Raw genomic sequence first — 23,311 nt, forward strand, 5'->3', positions numbered from 1 at the left:
GAAAAAGCTAAATAAAAAAGTTCTAACTATTGTGGATGTATGGTTTGAAGTTTGTTGTTAGAGAATAGTAGTGAAATTTCGAAGCTATTTTTTTGTGTTGAAATTGATGTAATATGCATGTAGTCATGCAATTACATATTATAAAATGGATCACACAAAAATCATTTGAAGCTTTAACTATTAGAGATATTTCAATAGATTTTTAGAATGTTGATGTGACATACTACAAAAGTTTTTTTTTATGATCTTAATATGTCACATGATGCCACATCAATATTCTAAAAATCTATTGAAACATCTCCAATAGTTAGAGCTTTAAATGATTTGTGTGTGATCCATTTTATAATATGTAATGACATGACTACATGCATATTACATCAATTTCAACACAAAAAAGTAACATTGAAATTTCACTACTGCTTTTTAATAACAAACTTCAAACCTTACATCCACAATGGTTAGAATTTTTTTATTTAACTTTTTCATTTTACAAATCTCTTTAAAAACCTTGCATTGAAGATGCTCTAAGATGTCGCAACTCGGCCTTGTTCCCGATAAGCATGATCATTGATCATGATGGTCGAATTGGTGTGCTCCCTCAACTCCTTCAACCACCTCTCAGCATCCTCAAATGTCATATTGTGAGTTATCTCATAGACCACAAGTGCACCCATGCACGACTCCTCGATAATATGCGCTCTATATCTATTTTGACAAAGAGTAATAATGGAAGAAAAAATTTAGGATAGACATATAAATTCATACTCTTTTATATATATATATATATATATAAACTTAGACATTTGATTCAATAAAGAAATCAAGTTAGTTAAGTCGTGTTTCGATATATGATTGCATATCGTTTATCATTGCCGAAGAAGATCAATAAACAAATTAATTGTCATCGCATAAAGAACATATCGATGGATTTCTTGAAATGCACTGGTGTATTGATCTTGTCAGGAACTTGAGAAGACGAAACTATAAGTGACGTGGTTAAAATATTGACCGCATCTTCATGACCCAAAATGAAGAGGGGTTATGATTTATCTTTTATGTTGACCAAGTCATCAAGATTCCTCTGATAAACGCTACCTATAGTCAATGACCGTGTTTGTCTCAGTCCCTGGTACCTCAATGCTCGAGGCATATCCCCCCAAAAATATATATAAACAGTCGAACAATAGTAGAGCTAGGGGTGACAATTTTTGACCCGACACGAAAACACGACCCGAACCGAACACGAAAAAATTAGGTTAGGGTTGGGTAGTTTCGGGTTCGGGTCGAAATCAAGTCGACCCAATTGACCCAATTAATAAACAGGTCGGGTTCGGGTCAACCTGAAATGACCCAATTATAACCCGCGAACCCGTTTATAAATAATTATAAATTTAAACTAAAATTACAAATTTAAAAAAGTTAAAAACCCTAAACATAGAGATATGCTATTGATTGCAATGTTGTTATGACTTATCATTTATGATATGGATTTTCAATTTGTGTAGATAAATATTATTTTTAATTTTTAATTTAATATACAAAATTTCTTTAATGAATGCAAGTCATGTTCGAGTCAAATGGGTCAAACGGGTCAAACGGGTTGGGTTCGGGTCAAGTGCAAATAAACAAATCAGGTTCAGGTTGTATAGTTTGACCCGAATTAATAATCAGGTCAGGTTCAGGTTGTCATTTACCAACCCGCCAACTTGCCAACCCGAACCCGTCAACCCGAACCGAATTGTCACCCCTAAGTAGAGCAATGAAATGAATAAAGAATGAGTACAGTGACAAACTCTGGCCCCAGGGGGGACGCCCTCTAGTAGACCGGTGAACTGATTGTAACGCTCGGCCCATAGCAGCGGGCATAGATGATAAGCTGTCTTAGGTTAGCTTCCTTTGATGTGAAATATGATGACGAATAAAAATATCATATGTAAAAAGGAGAGCAATAACCTCCCTGTACCTTGGCCCGTGGGGGCGAGAGTTTCTATAGCCTGAAGGATCAGATTGGATGGAGAATTGGGTCGACACGAAACTGGGGGTAATACAAGTCAGAGGTCTCGCAGAGCCAAGGAGCAGGAACATATCAACGGCTCGAAGGCCGAAATCATATCGGCTCTCAATCCGATCGCCATATTGGCTCACAGGACAAACACCCTATCGGCTCGCAGGGCGAAGCAAAGATGGTACGAAGTCTAAGAACTCAGACGACGACTGCTGGAGGAGGAGGCAACCATTGGAGGCGGCAGTGGTGGAGGCTGTTGTGGAGGTGGCAGCAGCCACTGGAGGCGGTGACGACAGTGGTGAAGGTCGCTGTGGAGGTAACGACCACCGCTGGAGGTGGCGATGGCAGCGATGGAGGCGGCGGCAATGGCAGCGATGGAGGCGGCGGCGACGGCAGCGATGGAGGCCGCTGTCGAGGCAGCGGCGACCACTGTGGAGGCGGCAACAACTGTTGGAGAAGGCGGCGGCAGCGGTGGAGGCAGCGGCAGTAGCGGTGGAGGCCGCTGTGGAGGTTGTGGCAACTTGAGGCGGCAGCGGTAGCAGTGGAGGTCGCTGTGGAGGCGGCGGCAACCGCTGTGGAGGCGGTGACAGCCGCTGGAAGTGGCGACAACCGCTGGAGGTGGCGACAACCACTGGAGATGCCGATGGCAGCGATGGAAGCCGCTGTGGAGGTGGTGGCGACCGCTGGCGACGGTGAGGGCGTCAATGGTCGTGGGGATTGCGACGGCTGACTGAGGAGACACTCGTTTGTGACGGCAACGCTGGAGAGCGCCCTGAGTGGCCGACAGAGGCCACTAGAGGTGGCACCGGAGGTGACAGTAGTGCTCCTCCACGGCGTCAACGTGGAGAAAGGAGGAGGCAGTGACTGTTCGATGCGTCCCTGTGTGTGAGGCGTCGTCTTGTACACGAGGGAAGGGGAGAGGAGCAGAGCTCCTCAGACATATCTGCATCATGTACAATTATCGGAAACATTATCAGAACCTTTCTTGGCCCGAGATGTCCCATATTTGAGCTTTGATGACCTTTCCATTGACGTGAATGCTTTGCGTTGCGAATTCAACACCGATGGTGGACCTTAATTCGAGGCCAAACTCATTATGAGTGAATCTTGAGAGAAGGTTTGACTTTCCCACCCTCGAATCACCTATCAACACCATTTTGAAAAGGTAATCATAATCATCTTGTCTATGTCATTTTACCTCAATAATATGTTAGTGTAATTTTTTTTTATAAAAGTTGACCAGTGTGACTAAGCTTGAGTTGACTCCAATTTGAGTTTTAATGTTTGAGTTTTGATGTTTAATAATGAATGAAGATTACAGTTGCAATTGTCCGTTTGGAAAGATTATTGATATAATTATCCTCTAGTCAAAGTTTGACCAGTTTGATGTGAACAAGAATCAAATAAGTCAAGGTTGATCAGATATTTGATTGGAAAGTCCTAACTGGAGATTAGACAAGGACAAGTCCAACAAGAGAGTTGGCGGAAGTAAAATCGAGTAGGTCAAGGTTAACCGAATACTTGACTGAAAAGTCCTAGTGAGTAAAGTCAGACAGTTTGATAAGCCCTAATGAGTGAAGCTAGGTAGAAGGAAATCTTGGTGAGTGAAGTTAGGTGAAAACCCCTAGTGAGTGAAACTAAGCATATGAAAAATCTTAATGAGTGAAGTTAGGCAGATGGAAAGTTCTGGTGAGTAAAGCCATACAGTTTAAAAACTCTAGTGAGTGAAATTAGGCAGAAGAAAATCCTGGTGAGTGAAGTCATGTGAAAAGCCCTAGTGAGTAAAGCTAGACAGATGAAAAACCCTAGTGAGTGAAGCTAGGCAGATGGAAAGTCCTGGTGAGTGAAGCTAGATAGTTGAGAAATCCTAGTGAGTGAAGCTAGATGATGGAAAGTCTTGGTGAGTAAAGTAGGCAGATGGAAAGTCATGGTGAGTGAAGCCAGACAGTTAGGAAATTCTAGTGAGTAAAGGTAGGTGATGGAAAGTCCTGGTGAGTGAAGTCAGACAGTTGAAAAGCCCTAATGAGTGAAGCTAGGCAAATAAAAGTCCTAGTGAGTGAAGTTAGGTATGAGGAAATCTAGGTGAGTCAAGGTTGACTGGACACCTGGTGTTTGAAAGTCCAAGTGAGTCATGGCCGACCAGACACTTGACACGAGGGGAAAAGTCCAAAATGGGTCAAAGGATTGACCGAATACTTGGTGACAAAGTCTCAGCATGTCAAGATTGACCAGATGCTAGGCACAGGGAGTTCCAACAGGTCACGATTGACCAGATGTTGGGATTGGAACCCTAGACTTGAGTTAGTCAAATTAGGTTGGGTTAATCGATCAGCCGATCGATTGAACCAGAGCCTATTTGGGAGAGTCTCGCGAGCAATGCTAGTCCAATCGATTGACAGGGCCACGCCAATCGATCAGCTTGGAGGCCGCTCTCGTGCAAAGAGCACAGTGTGCTCCCCAATCCATTGGGATTCTTCAATCGATCAGTCGATCGATTGGAGTTGAGTTTTTCGCGATGGACGCGAAGAAGCCAGAATCGATTGGTCAATCAATTCCGGTGTTTTCTGTGAGAACACAAAAGATGCCGGATCAATTAGCCGATCAATCCAGCTGCTCCCAATCGATTAGTCGATCGATTGGGATATGACCGTTAAGCAAGTTGCGAGGTTTGGACGGCTATGATCGCGTGGATCTGACTTGGTAATCGATTGGGAGGATGCCGAATCGATTGGGAGCCAGAAGCGCAGCTATAAAGGCAACAGCGAGGTTCAAACAAAATAAGTGCTAACACACGATTCTCTCCGCTTCTTCACGCTCATCATTGCCGGTTCTTAAAGGATCTTGGGGACAAGTGTTGCTGTACTTCCAAGAGTCAAGAGGCATCCTCAAGTTACACAAGACCAAGCAAGAAGAAGTTTTATTTGTATTTATGTACATTTACTTCTTTTTTTGAGTTGTATACTTGTGTGAGTGTTGTATGAGATTTATCCACCTCCGGTTGTTCCGAGAAGAAGGGTTTATATAGTGAAGAGTATGCTCGGTGTGTGGATTCTTAGATTACTCATCTCTTCTTAAGGTGGATACCAAATAAATCTATTTGTTAACATTGAGAGTTTGCTTTGAGTATTTCCGTTGCAAAAGATCTGTTGAATATGTGTGAATGGAGAAGAGGTGGAAAAGGATAGAAACTCCATTGTGAATGAGACTTTATCCTACATTGAGAGTTTCTTGGCATATTGGTTGGTTTATATTGATTTACATGCTTTGATGATATGAACAAATGCATGGGGAGAGGCTCTCTCTCACGCGTGAGTGCGCAGAGGGGGTGCAAATCCAGGACCCGGATTGCACCGAACCATGTTGACTCGTGTGCGGGCACGACTTGCGTGTACTGAATGCTGGACGAATAATGATCATTAAGATCATTAATGCTGTCATTGGTCTGAGCTCCTATATTAGGAGGTTGTGATCACAAGCAGAGGACACACAACAACACAAGTAGAATCTCTCCATCTTCATTCCCCTCCTCCTTTGTCGTACAACCCCTGCTTGGTAGAGTGCCTGTGATAGCAATCGTGTGTCACTCAGTTTGCCGTGATCATCAGTGCTTGGTGGACATCACGGTCAACCGTTGTATCCTGGGAAACAGACGACCCTAGTAAGCCTCGAAGCACAGCTGGAGGTGGGCGAATCTGTTTCAAGGAAACTACAATAATCGCAGGCCTCAGTCCGCTGCTCAAAGCCCGACTAACCTCTTGCCTGGCTAGCCTCTTCACTTGGCATCTTTGCCCGGCTTGCACTGTTCGCCCGACTGGCACCGTCTCGACCTGCCTGTTTGTTCGCCCGATTGACACTATCTCGACCTGCCTGTCTGTTCGCCCAATCGGCCTAACTCAGTCTGCCTACTCGCCCGGGCCAACTTCTCTGTCTAGTCGAACATGCTCGGCCTTATTGACCGGTCGACCTCTCTCTATCCGCCCGGTCGGTCGTTCTACTCGCCCAATCGTACCGCTCGGTTGGCCTATCTGATCAGATGGTTGCTCTGCCCGAGCAGACTCTGTGATCTATCAGTGACTCACACTGTTCTCTCGACCGCTACGCCTGCTTGAGCTGCTCTACCTGATTAGCTGCACTACCTAGTCAGTTCGCTCTGTTGCTTGGCAGATCTACCCGCTTGGCAACACAGATCTGCTGGTTGGTTGATCTGCCTGCTCAGCAACATAGACCTACTGTTCGGTTGATCTGTCTGTTCGGTGACTTAGTTCGCTCTTCGGCACATAGCAGAAACGAGCTCCTACCGACAGTCCGAGATTATCCGCTCAAATCATTTTAACTGTAAGTTAAATTTAATTCAGTGTAGTTTAAATTCAACTAATACCCTGTAAATTTCCGACACAAATTGTTTCTTCCAATGTTTCTTCCAATAAAATCTTCATCAACGAACGAGCTATTCATCTCCTTGTAATTCCGAACTGTCCCAATACAATACCTCCCACGAGTTGCTATTTCTATGATGCAATGATCGAAAGTGTGACAACAAAATTACCTGCTCAAACCATCACCGAAAGCACTTTTAGGCATCGCGAAGGAGAATACGTGGCAAAAAAAAGTGAAGGTCTTTTATTTTCAATCTACCAAAAGGAAGAAGCAAAAAATGGAAGGTGTTTGTGTGACAATGAGGCAAAGCTAGCTAATGTTTTTGAATGTCTTATATATAACCTATCAAAAGTCTAAAATTATACTCGTAATGTATTTGGAGAAGGTGAACATGAGAATGGTTAATATGTAAGGTGGAGAAAATTTGACAATCAACAAGTAAAAAAATGAGAGTTGATGTATAGAAATAAAAGAATAATTCAAGTCAATTATTTTTTTATTTTATTGTGTGTCAAAAATAACAATTTCTTTTTAGGTATCTGTGTCAAAAAAAAAAAAATGTTGTGGTGTTAATATTGTTTATGTATCATTACAAATATGTTGGTCAATTTAAATATGTAAATTATTTTGAATTAAAATATATATATATAAATAAAGAACAAATGTATTTTTGAGAGTGTTAGATAAAAATAAAAATATAAAGGTGAGTAATATCATCTTTTATTCCAACAATATAAATTTTAAAACTTAGTTTAATTTGACTCGTTTATCATCCTAAATAGACTTTCAAAAAGCAAACTCATAACAAAAACCATTAAGGCTAATTAATTTAACCGTGCTCAACATTCCATTGGCTTTCAAAATTCTCTAAATTTTAAAATGTTCGATCAAATGAAAAATTGATTAAGACATGCAACCTAATGCTATAAGATTATCTAAAAAGAAATTATGAAAGTTTCCTGAAAAAAAAAATAGTTGTAATGTACTGTAAGAATTTTTTTGCTAGTGAAACGACAATCCTAAAAATATTGGTAGCTTAGATATGCCTCCGTGAATATTTTTTAATTTATCCTAATAGTCGATAAAAAATTTTTATAAGACCAATCCGGTCATAACGGATACTTGATTACTAAAATAAAAAACGAGAGGGGTAGTCAATTTTGATTATAGGCTCAAGTTTAATTTGAGAAACCTATTTTAAATTGAATAATATTTTTTAAAAAATTGAAATTAATTGAAATTAAATATTTTTTTGAATTTTATTTCTTTTATGCTATAGACCAATTTCAAAAAAATTATGGAAGTTGTTTATTGAGAATCATGACTTATTAAAGAATTATTTAAAATTATTTCCCTAAGTTTTCTAGATAATTTGAAATTACGAAGAAGGAAAAAGTATATTCCTTTGGGATTATTTAGAAACGTTTAATTTAGCTATTGAGAAATTTAGAATTCTTTTAAATTAATTTCCAAAATTGCGGCCTACAAAACTAAAAGACATTTTTTCCCCAAAAGTTAAAGGCGTGAAAAAAAATTAAAAATTAATTTTCCCCCTTTTTCATAAATTTAAAAAACAAAATTAAAAAGTCACATGAATTATAAATTAAGAAATTAATAATATTATAAAATTTTAAAAAGTTATAAATTTAAAGGAAAAAAAAACAAAATACAATCAACTAAACTCTCATTTGAATTCGAAAATAAAATTATCCCCTTAACTATTTGAGTCAGCTGAAATGCATTTCAATCGTTAAAAATACAATGAGTAGATAATAATTCTATGATTAGAGGGACAAAAGAAATTTAGAGTACAACAGTTACGGTAAACAATAAAACTTCACTTGGCTATCTTCCTCTCCCTTTTCCTCATGGTAGAGGGTAAGAGTATCCCTATGAATTCAGCTGAGGAGCTTCAAGACAAGTTAAAAAAAATGATAATCTTAATTAAGTTTATTGATTATTTTTAAAATAATTACGAAAATTTTTCATCAATCAATTAAAATAAATCGAAAACTTACAGGACAAGGAAACACTTACAGTGACCTGTCCTGAGGACAGCTCCAAGACAAGTTTAAGAACGCATACCTAACAATGACATTTAATATTTTGGGGTTTAAGAATCGAAATGCCCTCACAAATTGATTTATACCTATATAAATATGTGATACAAGAAGTCTTGAGTTTATACCTATATAAATATTTGACACAATAAATCTTGAAAATTGAATACCCTCCATAATTTACTGCCTTTCAAAATCCGTGAGGTACCCTCAAAAACGTATGACAACTTTACTTGAGACTTTTTTAATTCAACACGAAAGCTCTATATCTCGTTGAATAATAAAACATGAAAAAAAAAAATTAGGGCCAGATAAAAGGATCTTTATGCAAGAAAAACAAAGTCTTGGCAGCATATGACTTGTAATCCCCAACACCAAGAAAAATGCAACCTTTCAGAACATCACAAATGACTAAATTAACTTCCAACGCAGTTTTTTTAACATCAGCACCAGTTTGATTAAAGAGTATCAAAACTGCAATGAGTTGATAAATATAGCCAATCACTAGGCGACCAACAGAAAATCAAAAGTTTCCACGCAGGGGATCAGCAGACTTTCCTGATCTTGAATCACTCCAGGCCTTGGCAATTGTTCGTTTCATATCATCATCACCGTCATCATACATATTCTGCGTGAGCATCAGAAAAAAAAAAATTGATTCGGCGCAAGCTTAAAGATCCAAAGAAGAGGGTCCTTGAGGAAAGAAAGAGCTCACCTTCATCAGATCCATGATGCCTGCCATTGGATCTTTCTCCTTGTCTAGATTGGGCTTTAGCTGCATATAGAATAAATCAGGTTGAGTTCCTATTTGAAATTCAAGGGGCAATGCAATTCTATACAAGATATGCACATAAAAATGTCTATAGAGGACTATAATTCATATTAGATTCTCCAGATAGAATTGAAGTGTATTTCTTTAAATTTGCAAAATGAACACTAGGAGAGCTAATTGCAATTGAAGAGATTTTTTTTTCAAAGAAAAAAACCAAAACAAGTTATTACCTTATCTTCTTTGAAATGAAGGTCTAACCAATTTCCTTTCGAAGCTTTCACAAGTGTAATTATCACTTTTGTTGGTTTGACTAGCACCTTACATTTCTCAGGGACTATTTCTTTGTTTAATTTTGGTATGGTGCACCGATAATTCTTTCCCTGAATATCATGGAATTTGAGGTCCACTGACATTGTCTTGAAAATAGTCTCCAACTTCTCTGGATCAACTCCTTCAAGGAAAACATAGATCTGGAAGGATGAATCTTTGAGAAGTTAGTTAAACAAGAATGTATCAGAAAGAGGAGACTCTACTTCAACTATGTTATGTCAGAAACTAAATCTTTCGTGGCAGTAAGTTCTAATGATATGTATCCATTAAGATGAGCTGCAACCAATTATACATGAGAAACGTAGTTGTAAAAAATATGTTAGTCATAAATAGGTACATTACTTTTGATTATTATGTTTTAAAGATATGAAGGCTTTCCATTGTAGTCTTTATTGTCGTTTTCTACCATCTTGTTTTGCGCTGGAACTTAAAGATATAGGAGGCAATTATTTTGCTCCTTCAAGTAAACAAAGAACATACAAATATATATCTGGAAATTTCTGGAATATCTAGGATTCTATCTATGGTTCATTTATTCCATTGAATGATCTTCAGATACCGTGTGGCAAGAAAGCTAATTCTAGACATGTTGATATATCATCAAAAGTAACCATGTAGAAGCAAAAGAAGAAAAAAACAGATCTAATCATCAAAGCCAAACCGTACTAAGAAAATATATTCTGCAAAGTTAGATTGATATTGTCAGTCTCAAAGGGAGGGAATTAATTTATGATGGTGCAAGTGCAAATGGGTATTTTCGGTTAATTAATTTGAAATATTAGCATAAGTTGAGCATTCATAGAAGATGCAGAAATTGTATCAAAGTGATATGGCCCTAGTAGTTGATCCCACTGATACAAGAATTTACTAAACAAATGCTATAAAAAGGATCAATTTGCAACTGAAATATCACAAGGAGAATGAACACAATTTAGAATATGAATAGTTGTTGATTTATCAAGCAATGAACCACAGAATTTTGAATAGTCATCCACGTAGGTCATCTAGCAAGATAGTGTGGTTGCCAATTGATCAAAATTTACATGGTTTGATGCAATTATTCATGTGAATTTAATATATGTTGAAACTCTTTTTTCTTTTAGCGATGCTCTGCTCTGCAGGCAGTGTGATTTATTTCCTCAAAGCACCAGAAACAGTACAGTAAAAAAAAATGAAGCCAACATACCTTGATCTTGTCATTGTCTTGATCCCAGCTGAACGATGAGAGGGTAACATAACTGTTCAAAGAGGCAGCAGCAGCTACCGGTGCCTTCTCTGCAGAAACCTTAGCCCCTGCTGTTGCCGCAGTCACCGCAGACAACTGCACATCAACCATCAATTAAACAGATAGTTCCAACTAATCACAATCGAATCGCACAATACAGCATCGTAACCAATCCTGGAGACGAAACACGTCGAGAAGGGAGAAAGGACCAGAAAAGTGAGATATACCTTGGCTTCAAGGCTACGGATCTCAGAGGCGAGAAGGGAGGCGACGCGAGGCCTCTTAGCGAGGCACTGCAGGTGCCTCAGCTCCTCGAGATCCAGCCGCAACTGCTGCTCGTCTGCCATCGCTGCTCCTGGATCTTGCCGCCGGAGTTTATCTGTTTCTCCGCTAGGGGAAGACGACGGTTTTTAAGGTGCGGGAGGAAAGGGCCAGAAGGTTCTAGACAGAGCTAGGGAAGGAAGGGTCGTACCAATTGTCGATAGAATGGGCTGAGTTTATGGGCCAGCCCAACCTGCACAATATTTAGTATTAGGATGGAATTAGAATGGTATACGTGTCAAATCAAGCTTAATTTTTTGATGTTCAGAGCTTTTTTAACAAGTTATGGAGTTAAATTAAATTCAGATTAAAATAAAATAAGTTGTTAACATTATAATTTAAGTTTAATTTTTTTATAAAATAGATTGAGGTTTGATTTGAGCTGTTCAACTTTAAATTCAAATTTAGTTGATTATTTAAAATTTTTATATTTTTAAATTTATTCGGTCAATTAATATTATTCAAATTTATTATTTGGTTTGAGAGATTTATTTATAAGTTTGACAAAAAGATTTATTAATGAATATAATTTGTAAGTTTTGTTCGTGCATTTATTTATAAATATTATTACAGTTAGTTTATAACGAGTAATATAAATAAATTTTGGAATGAATATTACTACCGTTTATTTTGGAGCATATTAAATAGATATAAAATTTTTTTATTCGGTCAAATTAAATTAACCGACAGAATCGATTGAAATTAAAAATTTATTCTGAACTTCATGTGGAAAATGGAAGGAGACTTGTTGTTGACTTATCGAGAGGCTACTAATAGAAATTTGAGATTATAATTATAAATATCTAATATGATCATCTAAATAAGTCATAAATTGTCAAATTTAAAATTTAGAATTAAGAATATAATTTAAGATTATAATAGTGTACATACTATATATGAAAATTTTGATTTAATGATGGATCAAATAGAAATAAGTAAATTTATATTTTTATAAATAAAAGTTATGATGTCAGTTTACAGAAAATATTTTTTTCATATTTTGTTTTGTAAAATTCTTTAAATATTAAGAAATCTATAAATTAAAGATCATCATCTAAATTTAACTACAAATTATGAATTCTTATACACTTTCGTAATTTTAATTATTATGTTTATAATTTTTTATGAATTAAGTAAAATTTAGTATTATGTGTCGAGACTTCTCAACTTATTTCTATTAATTATCAGAGCAATCCATTTTTAATTGTTAAGAGATTATTATATTTTGATTCTATTTTAGTCGTCCATCCTAGTGATTCATGATGGTTGGTATGGAAGGAAGCACAACCTTTGATTTTATCAACTTTTCGAATTTTCAATTTATTGGGGAAATTCGATTTTATAGTCTGGGCTGTCAAAAAAATTTGAAATTTTTTTGTCTGGATTGCCGGAATAAGGAAATCACAAATCCGCTATTAATTTTCTATGGCATTTGAAAATGGCTCCATTAATTTCCTAACAAATTGGAGGAGGGCCACGCTGTGGCATGGTCAGTTCCTTGTGTGCTGCCATCAGTTATGGTGCCTCGGTTGGACAACGAATAACTGATGCTTCTGTTCGACAACGAAAAGTTGCGTTGTTTGGAGACGAACAGTCACGTCGATTTTAGGACATCTACTAAAGTTTTAAATGAGGTTTTTAGTAATTTTAATATATCGGGTCAATTTTATAAAATCTTAAAGTTCTAAGCAGACCATATTCGACGGGATTTGAATCATACTGGATCCTGTTCGAATCAGGAGTCAACGGACGCTGGGGATGTGGCTCTCCCTACTGAATCCTCGAATGCTCCGGTGAACCTGTAACAAAACCGAGTCGGGGGGTGTCCCGGCGACGGCCCTCCGACGCTCAAGTTAGGCGAAGGAATAAGAAAGTGGCTTAGAAAATGTAGACTTGCGTATCTCCGGTTGAAGAAGTGGAGACCTTATATAGACCTCTCGAAGGAGTCTGGGCACACCAATCAAAGCAATCACCTACTTTCGACCATGCCTAGGTGTGGGCCTGTCAGAAGGGCATCCCTAAGACCATACTGCTACTGTATCAACCTCTCCGTGACGTGATGGTGGGGCCTTTAATAGTGCCATCTTGCGTACAGTCTAATCATCATGCCTTTGCTGACATACCATATCCCGAGCCGAGTGAATAGGCCGCTCGGCTAACCACTGTTCCCTCGCCACGATTCCGGCCGAGCGGACACCCCCGCTCGGCCACTCGGCTCCGGTTCTCCTGCTTTGGCGTCGGAAACCCAAACCTTTGGCTGGGTAATCTCTGGTTCCGTTCGGACGGGACCCCATCTGTGGGTCCCCCATTCTTACCGCCGGATCACTTGCCTCCCCTTCAAGTCTAGTCGAAGGAGACAGTGAGTCCGACTGACTGGACTGTGTGTCCGAGCGGGCGGTCGTCGCCTTATCGCTGCTGCCGAAATCCCTTGAGCCGTTCGGCCCTCATACCAAAGTTAGCCGCTCGGCTCTTCGCTTTGTATGCCTTGGCGCCCAACGTGGATGTTTGCTTGTCTAAATCCTCTTGAAAATCGCTCAAGTCTTTTTCATTAAGCCGAAGCATGCGCGGTATGGGCGCATTAATTGCGCTCGGTGACAGAGCGCCACGTGGCTCGTCTCTAGTGGCGGTGACGTTCCGTACGATGGGACGCACTTTGTTTTGAAATGAACGGCTAGATGATGACCTCGTCTCTTGTGCCCTGCATCCAACGGACGAGGCTGAGCGGTCTCGTTTGTATAAAGCCCTCGTTCTGGCTTTCACGGCGCACTCGCTGTTTCATCGCGCGTCCTCTGTCGAAGCGGCCTGCTGCTAGCTTACTCCGGCGACTCCCAGTGCTTGCTTTCTGGCGGTTTTCGAGTTCCTGGGGATTCTTTCCTTTGATCTTCCCTCAGTAAGCTTCTTCTCTTCTCTCGTCCGCTTGTTTCCGAGTATTGCTAGGCTTCCTTCCCTTCTTTAGTCATGGCAAGCACTTCTGCACCCGTTACCGAGGTTCACGGTCCTTGGTATATGAGTATGGAGAGTAGGTTCGATGAGGAGCGCGCCCGGCGCGTTGTTAGGACCTACGGGATCCCGAACGACCATGAAATAGTTGTAGCCGGCCCGACCGACCGGCCCCATAACCCGCCGATCGGTACCATTTGTTTCTTTCTGGACCAATTCCAGGGCGGCCTTAGATTTCCTACCCATCCATTTATTTTGGAAGTTTGTAATTATTTCCGCATCCCGCTCGGCCAACTTGTGTCGAATTCCTTTAGGCTACTGAGCGGGGTGGTCGTCCTCTTTAGGCTGCACAGTATCCCACTTGACCCCAAAATATTCCACTACTTCTTTTACCCCAAACAATCCGAGTTGGGTACTTTTATTTTCCAAAGTAGAATAGGCTTCAAATTTTTTGAGAACATGCCGACCTCCAACAAGCACTGGAGGGAGTTCTTCTTCTATATACGACTTCCTGAGCGGCCAGCATTCCGAACCAAATGACAGACCGCTGTGCCGACCCAGCCGGAGCTCGGCAAATTCAGAAGCAATCCGGCCTACCTTCATGCGGCAAATTGCTTGTCCGGTCAGCGGTACAAAATCGACCAGTTGCTTCTCAAGGGGGTGTTGTACATTTTTGGATTATCTCCCGTTCGGGCCAATCTCCCCTACCGCATGGGTAAGGACTCTTTACTCCCTTCGTCTTTTTTGTCTAACTGATTTTAATTTCTTCCACTGCAGCTGAAGTCATGTGGCGCTCCAAGGCTACCGATCATCTGAAATTGAAGGCCGTGGGAACTCGCAGAGCGGGGTCTTATCCCCAGCCGCCCGGCAGATGCAGGAGAGGGGGGGACGCAGTCCGCCCCTGAAACAGAAGTTACCCAACCCGCTTCAACGGAGGTTGAGGCGGATCCTGTTTCCTCTGCTCCAGCCGAGCTGGGAGTCCCCCAGGCCGGGGATTCACCACTGGAAGTTCGGCGGAAACGTCGAAGAGACTCCAGCCTTTCGCCGACCTCAGAGGGCGAACCGCAGGCGCCGATCGAGATCGCTTCTCCAGATCGCACGTCGTCGCAGATCAGGACCCCCGTGGCCTCGCCCACCGCACAGCCCTCTGGCTCTCCTCCACGGACTCGTCATCGCTTACGACGGTTGGGCGAAACTTCAACCATAGGGGAGTCCTCGGGACAGGCGACTGCGACTGGGGAAGTGCCGGCCGGCCACCCGACCATCAAGACTACCCTTCGATTCCCATCGGAGGAATATTTATTGTCTGTCGATCGGCCATCAAGCCCCGTTCATGAAATAACCTTGACGGGTCCTCTCGCCAAACTTTTCGAGGACGCCCAGATTCGGGTGGCCCTCATGACGCCCAAGCAGCTCGGCGATAACCACATGCAGCAGGCCACTCAGGTAGGTTCATTTTTCTTCCTGTGTCATGCTACTGTTCGGTTCCTAATTTTATTATTTCCCTTACAGCATTGGGCTGAGCAAATTGCCACTAGCCATCGGCTGGCCGAGCTGGAGGATCTTATGGGAAAACTCCAAGTCTCGGGGGGTCCATCGGCCGAGCGGGAGAAACAAGCCCGCGAGGCCGAACAGAAGAAGGCCGCCGACCTGGCTACAGAGGTGGCTCGACTTGAAGGCTTGGTGAAGAAACGTGACGAAGACGTGAAGCGCGCCAGTAGCCGGAAGAAGCGGGCGATCGCTGATCTGGACAAGATGAAAGTTGAAGTCCAAGCCCTAGATCAGCGATCTAAGGAACTGGAAGCCCAACTAACCACCGAACGGGATGGACGCTCAGCTGAACGCACTAAAGCGGAGGTGGACCAGAAAGTTCTCCAAGATTCGCTAATTGCCTCCCGGGCGGTGCTCAGAAAGTACAAGGAAGGGGAGCCGAGTCGTCTAGCTGCTGCACGTCAAGATTACTTCCGCTCGGAGAGGTTCGGCGCGAAATTTGGCGGCAGCGTCTCTTCAACCTTTGCCGAGGCCGTTAAGGTCACTATGGCTTACTTGAAGAAGGGTGGCCACCTTCCTGCGGGAATGCACATTCCCGCCTCCGATCTGGCGGCCATGACAGACGACATTCCGGACGATTTCTTCAACTTCGAAGACCCCGAGTGAAGAGTGTTCCTCGTCTCTATCTTGTTTTCGCGTTTCTTACGCCCAGCGCACCTTTTTGTACTTGCCGTCCGGCATGCTTTCCCTTTAATGCAATTATGTCTTTGCTTGCGTCTTCCTGATCATTATCCATAATGTTCTTCTGTTTGTTTAACGTTTATGCTTAGAGTCAGTCATGCTCTAAGTGTTCTCCGTCACGCGGCCGATCAGCTTAACCCATTAAACAAAGTCCGAGCGGGAGGGCCTACTCGGTCTGCACGTATCTAGCCGGTGTGAAGTCAACAAAACGCCAAGTATCGAAGGACCAACGCCCGAGCGGGCCTAAATGTTTTAATACTTGTGGTTTCCGCGGTTTCTTATTCTCTGATATTCGCTCGTCCGCCCGGGGTATTTATAGTCGCCGGACTGACTCTCGATTTTTAACGATGGTGCTCGTCGATTTTCCGCTCGGTTTTTATAGACGTCGGCTCGTCTTTCGATCTTTAACGTCGGAGCTCGACGGCGCGGATTTATAGACGCCGGTCGACGCGACTCTCGATCTTTAACGACGGAGCTCTTCGGTCTTCTACTCGGGGATTTATAGACGCCGGCTCGTCTCCCGGTTTCCCGGCCGGAGAGTTTATAGACGCCGGACCGTCTCTCGATTTTTAACGACGGAGCTCGTCGGTCTTCTGCTCGGGGATTTATAGACGCCGGCTCGTCTCCCGGTTTCCCGGCCGGAGGGTTTATAGACGCCGGACCGTCTCTCGATTTTTAACGACGGAGCTCGTCGGCGCGAATATTTATAGCCGGTCGGCGCGGCTCTCGATTTTTAACGACGGAGCTCGTCGGCGCGGATATTTATAGCCGGTCGGCGCGACTCTCGATTTTTAACGACGGAGCTCGTCGGTCTTCTACTCGGGGATTTATAGACGTCGGCGCGGATATTTATAGCCGGTCGGCGCGGCTCTCGATTTTTAACGACGGAGCTCGTCGGGCTTTTAAGCCTAATTTGGACAACGTTTACCTGGCCGAACGGCACAGGGTCTTAGGAATTGAGCCTTTGGCTCGTACAATATACCTCCGGCCGAGCGGCACGGGGCCTTCGGATAACCAACTGTTCGGCTATGAACACAGAATGCCTTGGGAATAATTTGTTTCCTGCGATAAAAGGAGTACAGCTATTTTGAATTTACACAAAATAGAGCAAAAGCGCACCTCTCACCCAGCTCTATATGGCTGAAGGTGATTTGCATTCCATGGCCGATCCAGCATCCGACCTTCCGCATCCTTGAGGTAATAAGCGCCCGAACGGAGCTTCTCGACCACTTCAAAGGGTCCTGCCCAGGGAGCTTCCAACTTGCCGACATCTCCGACCAACTTGACTTTCTTCCAAACTAGGTCGCCTACTTGAAAGGTTCTGGGGATCACGCGCCGGTTGTAGTTCTGTTTCATACGTTGCAGGTACGCCATCAGCCGGACGGACGCTTTAGCTCTTTCCTCTTCGACCAAGTCTAGCTCCATGTTCCTCCATTCGGCGTTATCTTCATCATAATTTTGTACCCGAACGGACTCCACCCCAACTTCAATCGGGATGACTGCTTCGCCTCCATATACCAAGTGAAATGGAGTGACGCCCGTTCCCTCCTTTGGTATCGTGCGGAGAGCTCATAGGACGCCCGACAGCTCGTGCATCGACCAGGCGAAGACGTCATGATTCATCTGGAGGCATTTGACCACTTCTTCTTTCTGTTCGTCCTCCAGGTCGGCGGCAATAAAGGTTGTAGCCTCCGATCGGCTCGGATGGATCTAAACCTCCTCCTTTTCATCATAAATTAAAGCAGGAGGTTTCTCGGTTATGGCGTGTACCTCGATCCGTGGAGTCTTTCGCGCGGCGCTGGATTCGGCTCGGACCATTTCCACATAGCATTTCCGAGCGGCTAACTGATCTCCTCGCACTTCACCGATTTTGTCCTCGACCGGGAATTTGATCTTCTGATAGAACGTCGACACAGCAGCTCGGAATTCGCTTAACGCCGGTCGCCCCAGTATCACGTTGTAGGATGAAGGGGAGTCGACCACCACAAAGTTTGTTGTCCTCGTTCTCCGGAGCGGTTCTTCCCCTAAGGAGATAGCCAGTCTTACCTGTCCGACCGGAAGAACTTCATTGCCCGTAAACCCGTAGAGGGGGGTTGTCATGGGCAGCAGCTCGGCTTGATCGATTTGTAGTTGATCAAAGGCCTTTCTGAAGATGATGTTGACCGAGCTGCCAGTGTCAATGAAGATACGGTGGATGGTGTAGTTGGCTATCACCGCCTTGATGATAAGGGCATCATCATGCGCCACTTCAACCTCCTCAAGATCCTTGGGCCCGAAACTAATCTCGGGTCCGCTCGCCTTTTCTTGGCTGCAACCCACCTCATGGATTCTGAGCTGCCGGGCGCTTGCCTTTCTCGCCCTGTGTGAATCTCCTCCGGTCGGCCCACCCGCAATAATATTGATTTCTCCCCGGGAGGTGTTGTTTCTGTTCTCCTCTTCCCGAGCGGACTGCCTAGGTCGCTCATTGGACCTTCGAGAGCGATCTTCATGCCTTGGAGGGAAACGCTGTTCGGGAGATCTTCTATATGTTCGCCGACCGGACTCTTGATGCCGCTGCCGGCGGTCGGGTGAAGGCGATCGACGAGGGCCACCCCGTCGTACGGGATGGGTGATTGAAGGCAGGCCCCGACAGTCGCGAGTGTTGTGGGAGTCAGTATTATGGAAAGAGCAAAACATTGGGGTCCATTCTTCCGCTCGGCCGCTACCTCTTGGACCACCGGGGACTTTGCATGATGTGCCCGGGATGCCTCAACTCTTGGTCCTCTTGGTGGCTGATGGGCAGCGGGCTGCTTCCGTTCGGCTTGGGCCGGACGTTCGGTATGAGTTCCCTTCCGTCGGGCAGCCTCCGCCTCTTCCACATTTATATACTCATTCGCCCGGTGTAGCATGTGGTCGTAGTCTCTGGGCGGTTTGCGAATGAGCGCGCGGAAGAAGTCCCCTTCCGCGAGGCCTTGCGTGAAGGCGTTTACCATTGTCTCTGAGGTGGCTGTGGGGATGTCCATTGCTACTTGATTAAATCGCCGTATATACGCCCGGAGAGATTCTCTTGGTTCTTGTTTGATGGTGAACAGGCTAACGCTTGTCCTTTGATAACGTCGGATGCTCGCAAAGTGATGAAGAAATGCCTTTCGAAACTCCTGGAAACTAGTGATAGAGCCGTCCGGCAGCCTCCGAAACCACCTATGTGCAGATTCCGATAGAGTGGTGAGAAATACCCGGCACTTTACGCCATCGGAGTACTGATGCAAGGTGGCGATGCTGTCGAACTTCCCCAAATGATCGTCGGGGTCGGTCGTCCCATTGTAAGCTCCGATCGGTGGTGGTGTATAGTATTTTGGTAACGGATCCCGATGTATGGCTTCAGAGAACTGTCGGTGAACCTGCTCGGGTGGTGCGTTCGTTCGGGGAGTTTTGCCCTTCCTATGATCCCGAACGGGAGGCTCATCGGATGAAGATCCTTGCTCCCCGTGAGCGGGTGCGATTTCTGGGGGAGTACGGAAGAGTGCCTGAGGGAACCCTCCTGTTGAAACATATTCCGAGCGGTCTGCTTGCGTCGTCCGGCCTGCTGAAGCCGAGGTTGTTTGCTGTTGCGCTCGCTCAGCCTGTGCTTTCTCCTTTTGCTGCGCCACTGTCTTGGCTGCCCTCGCCTCGACTATAGCGTCAAACTCTTCTTGTGAGAGTGCCACGGTATGTAGTCTTCCAGCCTCGTCCATTGCCTCTGCTCGGATGCAGGTGCGTTCCCACAGACGGCGCCAAATTGATCCTGTCCGAACCAGGAGTCAACGGACGCTGGGGATGTGGCTCTCCCTGCTGAATTCTCGAATGCTCCGGCGAACCTGCAACAAAACCGAGCCGGGGGGGGGGGGGGGTCCCGGCGACGGCCCTCCGACGCTCAAGTTAGGCGAAGGAATAAGAAAGTGGCTTAGAAAATGTAGACTTGTGTACCTCCGGTTGAAGAAGTGGAGGCCTTATATAGACCTCTCGAAGGAGCCTGAGCACACCAATCGAAGCAATCACCTGCTTTCGACCATGCCTAGGTGTGGGTCTGTCAGAAGGGCATCCCTAAGACCATACTGCTACTGTATCAACCTCTCCGTGACGTGATGGTGGGGCCTTTAATAGTGCCATCTTGCGTACAGTCTAATCATCATGCCTTTGCTGACATACCATATCCCGAGCCGAGCGAATAGGCCGCTCGGCTAACCACTGTTCCCTCGCCACGATTCCGGCCGAGCGGACACCCCCGCTCGGCCATTCTGTCCTCCGCTGAGTGGACACCTCCGCTCGGCCACTCGGCTCCGGTTCTCCTGCTTTGGCGTCGGAAACCCAAACCTTTGGCTAGGTAATCTCTGGTTCCATTCGGACGGGACCCCATCTGTGGGTCCCCCATTCTTACCGCCGGATCAATACTATAAAATGACCTTTTTATACAATAAATAATGATAAAGTTTAATTTGTAAATAATATATATATTAAATCCATAAATAAATAAAAAATAATATATTATTATAAACACTTCTTGTCTAATTATTTTAAGATAAAAATATTTATAAAATTTGAATAATCTAATCCTAGACTATTTCTTTCTCAATCTATAACATTGATAGCTTATTTAGTGTATGCTGTAATACTGAGACCAATGCGATGGCTGCAGGTAGTAGCAAGACGACAAGCAGTGATCACCGTGCAATTAGGTCCCACGAGCAAAGGTCAACCACCGGCCCTTGTTGCTTGAGATAGCTAATGTGATAATCGACGTGATTAGGTCGCACAAACGAATGTTGTTGCACGATTAAATGCAATTGGTGCCGCGTGTTGCAAGACGAAGAAGATGGTCAAAAAAAGAAGATTAGAATTACCTCTTCTTCAATGAATCCATGCATTGGTAGAAAAAAATGCTGGAGAAGAAATTAAATTACGTGCAAAGAAGAGCAATACCAGAGAAGAAATTACATTTAAAGAAGAGTCGTGCATCGGTACGTGTATCAAAACCGTGAGACTAGGTTTGACGATCATTTAAGATCCATGTCTCTCGTTTTATGTTAGTATAATTAAAAAAAATGTGTCCTTCATTGAACGGGACCATGAGACGATTACCTCTCGACCTCATGAAAATTAAGACTCTAGTTCTAAGTGATTTCTTTTTTATAATATAATTCATATCATATAATTACTTGACTCTATGTATATACAGCAATTTTAATAAAATAAATAAATTTAAATTTTTATTAATGCTTTTAAATTATAAACCTTATATTGCTTAAATTTTTTTTATTCAACTTTTTTAATTTTAAAAACTCTTGTAAAGTTTACATTGCTAAATGACCAAAATCTGATCAGCTAGAATATATGCATGCATGCATATGCATGGGTATTTTAGTAATTTCATATGACCACATTAATTATATGCATGTCCATACATACATTTTAATTGGGAGATAGAGATTTCTAGCTGGCCAGATTCTGACCAGCAAAATTTACTCATCTTAGACACAGTTAGGCAGATGAATAGTTTGCATTAATTCATTGGAAATCGTAACTAATGTTCTATATCGATGCATTAATTCTAATAGTTTATTCTTAGAACGTTACCGTCTGCTTTGATAATAATCCATTAGATTTAATTATTTATTTTGTAATATTGATTAAGTTTTTTTAAATGGATGATATGTATTCCATTAACCTCTATTAGTTTAAATTAAGTTAAATTTAAATTATATATCACCAAAGTAAGTCTGTAATTTAAATTTAATTTTATTTAAAATATTATTAAGATATTAAATAAAGTATAAATTGGTATATTTATTTGAGTATTAATTGGCAAAAAAAATTATACTTAATTAAATTATGCATTTATTTATGATAATAAACACATAATAATTATAAGGTTTTATTTATTATTTTCATGAATATAATAAATTGATCTAATGATGAATTTATTATTTATTAATTATTATTGTTAATATTTTATTATTACTATTACTACTTACAAATTATATTACTGTTCAAAAACTTGATACTGTTATAGTATTAGGTATCTTTAGATGAGATTTATCATTTATTTTAATTAATTCAAATTGAGTATGTTATTTATTTTCAGCAAATGTTATTATTATTTTTGCTAACTTAAGTTTAGTGCCGATCTTAATGCAACAAATTTTAAAGATTAGAAAGAGAATATTCTAATTATTCTTGGCTACGTGGATCTAAATCTTTTGATTAGGATAGAGCGACCCATTATATTGCTCCTAAAAATACTAATTCCTCTAAACAAAGAGCTAAATATGATAAGTGAGATGGTTATAATCGCATGAGTCTTATGATCATTAAGCATGACATACCTGAACCTTTTAGTGATGCGGTGTCTAATAGTGTCACCAAAACTAAGGAATATCTCGATAAGATTGCAAAAGGCTTTGAAAAAAGTGATAAGGTAGAAACAGGAATAATTCTAAAGAGTTTGATTTCTATAAAGTATAAAGTCAAGGGAAATATTTGGGAATATATCATAGAAATGTCTCATCTTATATCAAAGTTTAAGACACTTAATCTTGAGTTGTCGAATGATATGCTTGTACATTTAGTACTTATATCTCTTCCAAATTAATTTAGTCAATTCCAAATAAATTATAACTATCAAAGAGAGAAATGGACTCTCTCATTTTATATTGTATTCAAAAGGAATAGAGGTTAAAGTAAAATAAGACCGACAGTGCTTATTTGGCAAGCACCGATAAAGATTGAGTTAACTAAGGGTATGTAAATGTTCGGTTAAATCAAATTAATCGGCCGAATTGATTGAAATTAAAATTTCAGTACAGTTAATTTAGATATTTATTTTTTTTAAAATTATATTGATTATATCGATTTGGTTTCGGTTTCATTTTCAGTTAAACAAAAAAAAATCAAAATTTCAATCTAACCCGAAATTAAATCCCCAAATTCTTATTATGTTGGTCTGCTTTGTAAAGTCATGATCTTCTCTTTTCTCCGAGTCTTTGCTGCATGCCTTTTCCGTAGCTCTCACCCTTAGCACCTGCCTCAAATCG

General features: G+C 42.1%; 1 protein-coding gene and 1 pseudogene across 1 annotated transcript; both read right to left on the reverse strand.

Moving 5' to 3' along the window:
- Positions 1-499: 499 nt before the first annotated feature.
- Positions 500-6,586, reverse strand: LOC122004708 (annotated as a pseudogene).
- A 2,247-nt stretch (positions 6,587-8,833) lies between these two features.
- On the reverse strand, positions 8,834-11,180 carry LOC122007067 (calcyclin-binding protein-like). The gene is made up of 5 exons (XM_042562829.1): positions 10,997-11,180; positions 10,731-10,865; positions 9,445-9,684; positions 9,158-9,217; positions 8,834-9,070 (listed from the first exon to the last, which is right to left on the reverse strand). Exons 1-5 carry the CDS (start codon positions 11,114-11,116, stop codon positions 8,966-8,968), a joined length of 660 nt encoding a protein of 219 aa, XP_042418763.1. The 5' UTR covers positions 11,117-11,180; the 3' UTR covers positions 8,834-8,965.
- Between the last annotated feature and the right edge of the window lie 12,131 nt (positions 11,181-23,311).

Source organism: Zingiber officinale, chromosome 7B (genome assembly GCF_018446385.1).
Source record: "Zingiber officinale cultivar Zhangliang chromosome 7B, Zo_v1.1, whole genome shotgun sequence".
NCBI lineage: Eukaryota > Viridiplantae > Streptophyta > Magnoliopsida > Zingiberales > Zingiberaceae > Zingiber > Zingiber officinale.

Excerpts from the sequence above, each read along its gene's own strand:
- LOC122007067 (XM_042562829.1), bottom strand. The coding sequence starts at position 11,116 with ATGGCAGACGAGCAGCAGTTGCGGCTGGATCTCGAGGAGCTGAGGCAC. Across the intron at positions 10,866-10,996 it reads TCCGTAGCCTTGAAGCCAAG|TTGTCTGCGGTGACTGCGGC; the intron begins GTATATCTCACT and ends GTTGATGTGCAG. Across the intron at positions 9,685-10,730 it reads AAGACAATGACAAGATCAAG|ATCTATGTTTTCCTTGAAGG; the intron begins GTATGTTGGCTT and ends TCATCCTTCCAG.